This window comes from Lepidochelys olivacea, assembly GCF_965140295.1.
Source record: "Lepidochelys olivacea isolate rLepOli2 genome assembly, chromosome: 6".
NCBI classification, from domain to species: domain Eukaryota; kingdom Metazoa; phylum Chordata; order Testudines; family Cheloniidae; genus Lepidochelys; species Lepidochelys olivacea.
In genome coordinates, this window is record NC_140416.1 from 42,782,908 (window position 1) to 42,793,691 (window position 10,784).

General features: G+C 41.6%; 1 protein-coding gene across 4 annotated transcripts in view; it reads right to left on the reverse strand.

The window, feature by feature from the left end:
• The window catches only part of ANO5 (anoctamin 5), a 95,060-nt gene extending 84,842 nt beyond the window's left edge, over positions 1–10,218 (reverse strand). For all 4 annotated transcript variants that reach the window (XM_084630755.1, XM_084630753.1, XM_084630754.1 and 1 more), the window contains exon 1: positions 10,079–10,218. In XM_084630755.1, the coding sequence (XP_084486881.1) occupies positions 10,079–10,139 (61 nt within the window). In that variant the 5' untranslated portion in view covers positions 10,140–10,218. The remainder of the gene's footprint in view (positions 1–10,078) is intronic.
• Positions 10,219–10,784: the final 566 nt, after the last annotated feature.

The following is a 10,784-nucleotide window of genomic DNA, read 5'->3' on the forward strand; positions in this document are numbered from 1 at the left end:
GGAATGGCTTTGTGCTGGGCCAATCAACAGCACTGCATTTGGGGAAGACTGTGAATTAACCAGTGAACTGTATGTGGAAACTGTGTGGATGTGATAGCCACAAATGCCAGAACTGATGGCTCACATTACATAATGAAGTACTTTACTATGAAGATTATGTTGCTAATGCAGATGTGTACTGTACTGGTATTCTGCCCCAGAGCATGCTGTTGTTTGCTAAGCCAGATAAAAATTGAAAAGTGCTGGGGACACGATGCATTTTTCTTTAGATTAACAGGATTTATAGAATAGAATCATAAGTGATACAATATGGATGTGGCATACTATGATTTACATGTATTGGTAAACAAATTGCTTAACAATTTTGGCTTCTAAACTCAAAGTGCATTTTGATTTAACTACTTTATTTCTATTATAGTTCTCTACGTCTTTAGCTAGACTGCAAAAGACAACTGTATATGATATCATCTTGCACTACAAATCTCAAAACAGATTTTCAAATGGTGTAATTCGGTCTAGTTCTATGGAAGTCAATGGAGCTACACAGACTTACTTCCAAGCAACTATACCAATTTACGGCAGGTAAAACTCCAGCCCTAAATGTTTACAATGGCTTCGGTTTTTTAAACAACACACGAGTCGCTTTTCAGCACTGTGGAGCAACGGGCACATCGGATGTACTGTATGTATGAGTCAGCTGCATAGCTCAGTCTATATTTGGTCACAGTAAGCTGCAGAAAAGATTCCCCACCCTTTTCTCTGGAGGAAGCTGCCACTTGAGTGTTCATTAGCTACTGAACTAACTGCTTTACTTCAGTGTTGTATTACAGACCTCTAAGGGTTTAATGTGAAAGTTTAGACCCAGATTGGCTGGGGAGCCTTCAAAGTACGTAACAGCAAACCTTTCAAACCTCTGAAAATTCTCATCACACACGCCCATACCCTCATGTCCCACCACACACATGCGAAAACACTCTCCTTCTGAAAATGCTCTCTAATATATTTTCTCCAGCTTGATGTGTATTGTGATTCCCCCCAACAGGAGTGTCAACAATACAACACCATCAATACGACTTTATTTTGTACCAGCTGACAGCATTCCACCCTTCAGCTTTACTTAGATATCTGTATCAGTCACTCATAACCTTAAAGTGTTATTTAAATGGTAGAAATCTCAAAGGAAAGGCTGGTGGCTGATGGAAAAGTCAAATGTGAATTTTATTTTTTTATTTTTTTCTCCTCTGCTCACTGGTCCATAACTAATTACTAGAGGGTTTGAAAAATCCACATCTCAGGGCAAGTAAGAAGCTTTCCTGGACTAGCAAGGGGACTAATGCTATTGACCTCTGCAGCATCTGAGCTTTCATTTATTTTTTTTTAAAACGTTTCTAGCCTTTATGGTTGCAAAGATAACCATCCAGATTTGAATCACTTGCACACCAAAACAGACAGCTCCAATGTGTTTCTGCTGCTGCTTGGTCTCATTAATTTTAACTGCTGCACTTCTGAACTCCCTGCTTTCAATGAATGAACTGTGCACAAGCAGATCATATTTTATACAGATTTCTTCATTATTAGAAATTGTGCAATTAATGTTGTTTTGCTGATTCTTCATAGCAAATATACAATTATTCAATATTCAGAAATCACTATTCAACCTAACTCACATAGTGTTGTTTCTGTTCCCTCATTGGATGACTTAATGTTTGCAAAGTATACTTCTGCATCCCTTCAAGACAAATTCCTTTTCATTACAATTTTTTTCTTGATTAAACAAATGTTGTCTAGGGGTCCATAATTTGCTTTCAGACAACATTCACCCAAACAAAATTTTGCTCAAATGGATGTTCATGGAAGTCAAGTGAAAATGTATGTACAAACATGTAACCTAACACATCACATGTACATAACATAAGGCTAACAAAGCACACCTGCTTAAAGTTAACATTAAGCGTACTTTTAAGAGCTCTGATGAAGAGGGATGAACTAAAACCTAGGCCTAAATTTTAAGCAGGTGCTTAACTGCTTTGCTGAACTGGGGTCTTGGTAATTAAGGCCAAACTTTTCAAATATGGGTGTCTAAGCTTAGTGTGCAATCAATTTTACCCCTGAGTTAGCACAAGCTGTTCCTCACTACACCACATAAAAGAAGAGAGCATATGGTTTAGGCCCCACTCCTGCAGTATGTTCCACAAGGATGGTCCCTGAACTGACACATGTATAGCCCATTGCAGGATTGGGCTTTAATCACTGAATTGACTAATCTAAATGTGTAAGATGTGCAGCAATAACTATACTCCACAGACTGGTAAAAGGGCAATTTTCAGTTTACTAATTCCCTTTGTTTTTGTAAGGGAACCATTTCACTGTTGGAAAATGCTGGCAATTAAATTAATAGGTTTTCATTTAGATCGGATGGGCTCTAAAGAATCCAATCTGAACTCAAGCAAAGTGGAAGCAACCCTAAAATAAAATCTAATGAAATAGCTGCCTTCCAAATGAACACATCTAATTTGAGTGGAACTCAGTGTTGACCGTTCTCATTATCAGAAGTCCTGTGGGATGTAGAGTTTCTCTTCACTCCCCAACTGCTGGAATCCTGGGATTATGTGAGAATCTCAACTTTCATTGTTTAAAAAATATGTAAATTTCTAACCTCATGGTTGAATAGAAAAGCTAGAAAATATGGCTTGTATGTGCCCTAAAGGCTCTAAGCCACAGACAAATTAAAAGAACCCAAAAGGCATTATTTTTTGTTAAAATCTCATGAGTTTTAAACCAATCTTATGATTGTCAGACCTGACTCTTGGTTTTGACTGCTTGAGCTTCCCAAATCTGTGAACAGTATGGGGTGGTGGGGAGAGCAGACAGGATAAGTTTCTGATACTGACTCCAGACTGTTGGATATTGATGGGAAATTAAAATATGTCTCCATGGAAATCAAAGAATTAACCAGAATTAACTGAGAGTGTGATCCAATAGCTACTGAAGTGAGTGGGAGTCTTTCCATTACTTCAATGAGCATTGGATTGGGTGCTAAAATGTATTAAAATAATGGGGCCAAATTGGATTAAATTAGCACAACTCTATTGACTTTAGTGGAACTATACCAATGTCCAACAGAAAAGAATTTGGTCCAATTACTCTGTTATGCACTGTCAGGCTGGATATCTAGACTAACTTCTGGCCTGCTCCCTCATCTCTATGATACCAAAGCATTTTAAGTGTAGACAAGTCCTAAGAGTGCTAAAGAGCTAGTACATTCAGACTTAATAAAAGGCAAGGGAGTGACACTTTCCCAATTAAAATAAAATATTAACAGGAAAATAGACTTCATGTGAACAGAAACCTCCAAATCCAGGACTGAATACCATACAAACTTATTTTTAAATTGTTTTAATTTTTCTGATAACTTTAAAGTTAATACACAATCCAGTTGTGGCCAAAAAATTGAATGAAGTTTCACCTCATGCAACTTTCCTCGTCCTGAAACAATGTTTTTATATGGAAAGTGCTCCATTTGTAACTTACCATAAGCAAGTCTATAATTCATACATGCTAAAAAATGAATAACTTTACCTGACATTATCCAAACTGCATTTAGACCATGATTCAGCACAGCATGAAAGCATTTGCTTAACTGTAAGCATGTATTTAAATCCCACTGAAGTCATGCTTTAGTGATGTGCTTAATAGATTGATTTAACCCCACGCTTAAAGTTAAGCATGTGCTTAGGTGCTGTGCCAAGTGGGAGCAGATTTCCACAATACTTAAATGCTGTGTTGAAATAGGGCACTAAAACACTTACCATATGTATTTGCATTTATATAAACTAGTAATATGAAGTTAGCTGGGTCCAGTTCCAAATTGTAAACTTTCCTACTACGAACTACGCTGAATTTTTCTGTTGTCCTTTTGGTTAGCCAAAATCTGTTTAAGTTGTTCATCTACTTTTGATACACGCAGTTACATCTCAGCTTTTCTATTAACTAAATTCCACCCACAATTTACATGTTTTCTGATTTTTAAGGAGTTTTTTTTATATTGTCTCTTACAAACATATTTTCTGAACTGTTTCTAAACTTACAGGCTTGTTTTTCAGCACATAAGGGTAATTTTTCAAACACTGTTCAGGTTAATAAATCTTCCCATTCTAGTTCAAATCCTCCTAGAATAGGATATCCTGTTCAGTTCTTCTATACATCACTTCAATTACTGAAGTTTATTGTAGGACTGAACACAGAATATTCTAATTTAATTTTCCAGTGTAAATCCAAGTAATTAAACTGAAATAAGTGGAGTTTGCCCTGGATTAAATGAGATCAGAATATGGCCCAGAATGATGAGTTATTAGACTACAGTAACTTATTACAAGTGCGCTCAGGGAAAATATTAGCTTCTGCTGTCATTTTGTTACTTTACTTTCTCAGATATGAAAAGACAAATAAGATAACAAGCAATATAAATAAGTGTCCTGGAATGTAGGTTATTACTGTCAAATTCTTTGTGTTGTATTAATTATTCTGAGTTCAAACTGTATATGTGGTTTATGCAATTCTTCTTCAAAATATGAAGAACTACTGCAGGAAAGCAATACATTCTGCAACATGGCACTGAAGTGTATATCAGCTTTCTGATGGTCCAGAGCCTTGGGCTATACTCCACAACAATGCTACCTTTATCATTAATTTTTCATGTAAAAAACAAAGAAGAGAGCCAGCTGCTACTCAAAAAATATTCCCAGCCAATGCCCACAGTCTCCTGCCTTTTATTATTAGTTTCAGATTTCCCAAGTGATGTCTGACATGCCTTTAAATTTAAAAGAATAGTAAAAAATAAAATTCTTCAGTAAAAAATTTCATGTCACGCCCATGAAGATAGGGGACCATTACCCTGCCCTCTTGTGGTAAAACCACAGGAGTGAGGCAAGAAAGTCTAGGAAACTCAGTTTCCTTGAAGTAGTACTTGTGGCACCTTAGAGACTAACCAATTTATTTGAGCATAAGCTTTCGTGAGCTACAGCTCACTTCATCGGATGCATACTGTGGAAAGTGTAGAAGATCTCTTTATACACATAAAGCATGAAAAAATACCTCCTCCCACCCCACTCTCCTGCTGGTAATAGCTTATCTAAAGTGATCACTCTCCTTACAATAAGAAAAGGAGTACTTGTGGCACCTTACAATGTGTATGATAATCAAGTTGGGCCATTTCCAGCACAAATCCAGGTTTTCTCACCCCCCCCACACACACACACAAACCCACTCTCCTGCTGGTAATAGCTTATCTAAAGTGACCACTCTCCTTACAATGTGTATGATAATCAAGGTGAGCTATTTCCAGCACAAATCCAGGGTTTAACAAGAACGTCGGGGGGGCGGGTAGGAAAAAACAAGGGGAAATAGGTTACCTTGCATAATGACTTAGCCACTCCCAGTCTCTTTTCAAGCCTAAGTTAATTGTATCCAATTTGCAAATGAATTCCAATTCAACAGTTTCTCGCTGGAATCTGGATTTGAAGTTTTTTTGTTGTAATATAGCAACTTTCATGTCTGTAATCGCGTGACCAGAGAGATTGAAGTGTTCTCCGACTGGTTTATGAATGTTATAATTCTTGACATCTGATTTGTGTCCATTTATTCTTTTACATAGAGACTGTCCAGTTTGACCAATGTACATGGCAGAGGGGCATTGCTGGCACATGATGGCATATATCACATTGGTGGATGTGCAGGTGAACGAACCTCTGATAGTGTGGCTGATGTTATTAGGCCCTGTGATGATGTCCCCTGAATAGATATGTGGGCACAGCTGGCAACGGGCTTTGTTGCAAGGATAGGTTCCTGGGTTAGTGGTTCTGTTGTGTGATACGTGGTTGCTGGTGAGTATTTGCTTCAGGTTGGGGGGCTGTCTGTAGGCAAGGACTGGCCTATCTCCCAAGATTTGTGAGAGTGTTGGGTCATCCTTCAGGATAGGTTGTAGATCCTTAATAATGCATTGGAGGGGTTTTAGCTGGGGGCTGAAGGTGACGGCTAGTGGCGTTCTGTTATTTTCTTTGTTAGGCCTGTCCTGTAGTAGGTGACTTCTGGGAACTCTTCTGGTTCTATCAATCTGTATACCTTATCATACACATTGTAAGGAGAATGGTCACTTTAGATAAGCTATTACCAGCAGGAGAGTGGGTTTGTGTGTGGGGGGGGGGGTGAGAAAACCTGGATTTGTGCTGCTAATGGCCCACCTTGATTATCATACACACTGTAAGGAGAGTGATCACTTTAGATAAGCTATTACCAGCAGGAGAGTGGGGTGGGAGGAGGTATTTTTTCATGCTTTATGTGTATAAAGAGATCTTCTACACTTTCCACAGTATGCATCCGATGAAGTGAGCTGTAGCGCACGAAAGCTTATGCTCAAATAAATTGGTTAGTCTCTAAGGTGCCACAAATACTCCTTTTCTTTTTGCAAATACAGACTAACACGGCTGTTACTCTGAAACCTTTCCTTGAAGTGTTACACTCCAAACCTTCTCCTTTGAGGGGGACTTCCAAATCCAAAGACAGGAAGCTGCAGTCCCAGGTAGACCTGTAACTTTCCTCCTCTTATACTATCATTGTTCTCCCACTACTCAAGTGCCTGAAGGGATTGCAGTTGTACAACAGGTGCAAAGGCACATTAACTCCTATGCAAATATGAACCAGGCTTAGAGGAAAATATGCTCAGGTTGCTCACTTTGCTTTGCCTCTCCTGACCCACAGGGCCACAGACCTTTGCATACAGGGCCTATAGGGTATATAGTTGAGGGGTTTTATACTGTCACCCATCACTGTAGTATCTGAATACCTATAGCATGGAAAAGCTTCTACATGCTCAGTGGGAAGCTATTATCATGAGTAATTGCATTAGAATAGCCCCTACAGAATCCAATCAAGGTCAAGGTCTCTTTATGCTAGGCATTGTAAAAATATATAATGTCTCTACTATAGGGCCTATTCTGCAGAGCTGTTGCGTCAATCAACCCATACCCACTTTCTGTGACTTCTAATACAGCTTGGATGGCTTCTGTTTCCTTACACTTTTATTATTTAATTGGTGCATATAGGTCAAGATCTGTATCGCAGCACATCTAGGGAAAACATTAATAATTCAATGTTCTGAAGTGGAAGGACAATTTACATGATCTGAAAAAAAAAATCAAAATTGGTCTTATTCCCTGTTTGCTTCTTTATGAAGAAGGCTTGACTAGGTCTGTGTTTTGCTCTTTGTTGTTTGTTTTGTTTTAAAGAGTGGGCAAGTGGTTTTGCTTAGCTTTTCCTTCAGAAGTACTAAGAGTGTGGTTAAACTTACTGGAAAACTGATTTTATTTTTGAAACTCATCTTTATATATTGCAGTGTTTCTAATGTCATGGCATTTACTCAGATAACCATGATGAAAGTACAGACCCTCTATGTAATTACCTCACTGGTGAACAGCTGTGGCTTTTGATTAATAACTTGATATTTCGTACTGTACAAGTACATCCAGAATGTCCTCAACCCAACAGAAGATGTAACGAGGCCAATACTTGAAGCAAGAACTGTACTTTTCACTGGTTTAAGAAAATACTTTTGGAGACATCATGACCTCAAACATTACCAGATCTGATACTCTGGTGCTAGATAATTATGCATATGTTTACCATAAAAAAGTAAGAAGCAGTTTACTAGCTGTATGTTAACACTTTAACAAACACTAAAACGCAACCCTAGAAAACTGTCCAGGAATCTGATGGTTACAAGTTGCTTTGCAAATGCGTAGAAAAACTAAAGCAATGAAAGGATTCACCATACTCCAAATCAATTTTGCCAAAAAAGTTTTTAAAATATGTATTAACGGTTTCTCATTTGTAATATTTGCTATGTGGTAGGGTTGTCATTCCTTATATGACCATGGAAACTTAAAACTAGCAGGAAAAGTGTGTGCTTCTCCTTACATTTTCTGTTTGACTAATATATATAAATAAAAGGAGACATACAGGTAAAAATGAATGCAATAGGATTATTCCTAAAAGTTACTGTGTACTTTGTAAATATTAATCTTTCCTTTTACTCATGAGGAAAACTTAATCTCAGACTACTACAGGAAAAACAACTAGTTGGAATATGTTATGAAGTACTTTAGTAGGTCAGTTTTAGGCACATCTTATGAATTTCAGTGCTTAGGTGAACTGGGGGAAAGACAAGCCAGGCAGAATTCCCCACATGGTTCCGATAACATACTGCTGATCAGCAGGCTCAAATACCCCACTCCTTCCAGTACCATCAAATGTGAATATGGGCAAATATTCAGTGGGCATTAGCTTCAGAACACACAAACTCACCGTGAACCTAGTGATATCTGAACTGTGTACCCAAAAAAGATGTCACCGCAAATAGCCCTGGTAGTTAATTTTTCATTTGATATTGCTCACTATCAAACTCCTTAAAAGCAATACTGTCAAATGCTTGCCTTCAAGGCCAAAATGTGATTAGTTTCAATACTTTGAATCTGATGAGGAAAGTCCACTAGATTCTCAATAGGTGTTTTGGTGGTGTTTTGTTTTTAGTCCTGATAGTTGCTGTTTTGGGAATACTCATGCACTCTGAAGCAACATTAAACTAACAAACTCCAGTTTCAGAATTCCTCTCCTATTAATCTGTAATACTGGTGCACAAACAATGGATCTCATCCTGCACCTACTAAAGTCAGTGGATATTTTCTATTATCTTTAGTGAGAGTAGAAGCAGACTGCTGTTCTAAGCAATAAGAAAGTTATGCTGTTAGACAATGGCATCCATGTTAATTTCAACTGCATTCCAAAAGAGAAAAAAATATTTGTGACCACTGTGATATCGCAAAAGCCTCCCTTTTCAAGCTTTACAGAGGATATTACAACAAATCAAAATCAAAGAAGTTTTATTTAAAATATAAATATTCCTCTGGAGGTTTATTTGTTTTAATAAAAAGGGGGGAGTGTATACAAGTACTTCGGGCACCTAAAAATATCAGCTTCAGGATCGCAAATCATTACAGACCAGTGGTTTTCAAACTAGGGTCTGCAGATTATGTCTTAAGGGGTCCGCAAAAGGTGGTGGTTACCATAAAACAGTAGTTTTCTACCTGTGGTCCATGGACCCCAGGGGGGGTACAGACTATGTCTAAGATTTCCCAAAGGGTCTGCATCTCCATTTGAAATATTTTAGGGGTCTGCAAAGGAAAAGAGTGTGAAAACCACTGTGACAGACTAATCCTGTCCCCAAATTGCATCAGGCTGCAGCCCCACTGCCCATCATTGCCCAAGCCAGGGGGCCTCTCTGGGAGTCCATTCGTTGGCATGACAAGCTCTACAGAAAGCGGAGCAAAGCACAGAGAGAGGGGAGCAGCAAGCAGCGGCCCCAGGTAGAGTTCTGCACCAGAGCTGGAAGCTGTATACCCTGGGTCTACTGAACCACAGGGTTAGAAGGCACCGCAAGGGTCATCTAGTCTCAGCCCCTGCCAAGATGCGGGATTTGATGTGCCTAAAGCATTGAGCGTGCTCCAACCAGGACGGGGAAGGTGCGGTCTCCCACCTCGGAAGAAGGGAAGGATGTGGGGAAGGCTCCAACATAGGGGAGAAGGAGGTGGCTCCCTACTGGGGCGGGTGGGCCTTCCAGCGGCCCCTAAACTGCCTAAAGCACCGCCGCCAACGCCTTATTCCCCGTCCGTGGGACCCTCTCTGCCCAGGCCTGGGGGAATCCCACGCTGCTGCCGGTGCTTCAGGGCCCCAGCGTCGCCACAAGCCCCCGGCAGGGCAGCCACGGCTCCCCGGCTCGCTCTGACCGCCCAGCGCCCCAGCCTCCTCCCACGCCCAGCCGCCGGCGGCACCGTTAGGTCCCAGGCCAGGCACTGTACTCCGCCAGCCCGGGGAGGCAGAGATCAGGGCTGGCTTTGGAGCAGCGCTGCCCGGGGGGAAGCCCCTGTGAGCGCCTGGCTCTGGGGTGGGGCCGCAGCCAGCCTGAGCCCGGGCGGGGACACATGGAGGACAAACAGCAGCGCCCATCCCCGCGGCTGCAGGCACCTACCATCCGTGGCCAGCGCCATCTCTATGAGGGTCTCGTTGTCCTTCCTCCCCAGCCTGTTCATGGCTGCTCCGCTCACCGGGCCCTGCGCTAGACTGAGACCCAGCCGCCTCGGTGCTGGAGCAAGGCGGCGGCGGCGGCACCCCCCCCTTCCTTCCCACTTCCACTCCTCCCTGTCCCCTCCCCTCGCCGGCTGCTCCCGCTCCTGCTCCGGGAGCACGCCGGGATTCCGCGCCCGCCCGGGTTTCGGGTTACGCTGTCAGCTGGGAGGGGGGCGCGGGCTGAGTCAGGGTCTGACCCGGGGCTGGGCTTGGGTTACCGGGCCGTAGGCGGCCTGCGCATTTCTTCCAGCTCCAGCTGGAGCGGGAGGGGGCGGCAGCGGCGCTTGTGCCAGCAATGATGCATGCTGCTGGTGATGCAGCCGGGATGCCCCTCCTTGCCTACACGCGGGCTCTTAAGCACATGCATCTGCTGTTTCCGCCCCAGAAGCCGGTGTAGCGGCAGAATACGGCTGGCTTTTTTCTTGGGCCAAAATCTCTGGGTCGAGCTTCATTTTAGCAGAGACAACGTGTCCTGAAATGTTAGTACCTAGAAAAGTAAAAGGTGCATGGAGTGCTGCAGAGTTATCGAAAGCGGCCCTTGTTCACTACAACGGCTCAAAGAGAACGCAAACTAGCCAGTGAACAGGAAAGACATGTAGCGAGACCAT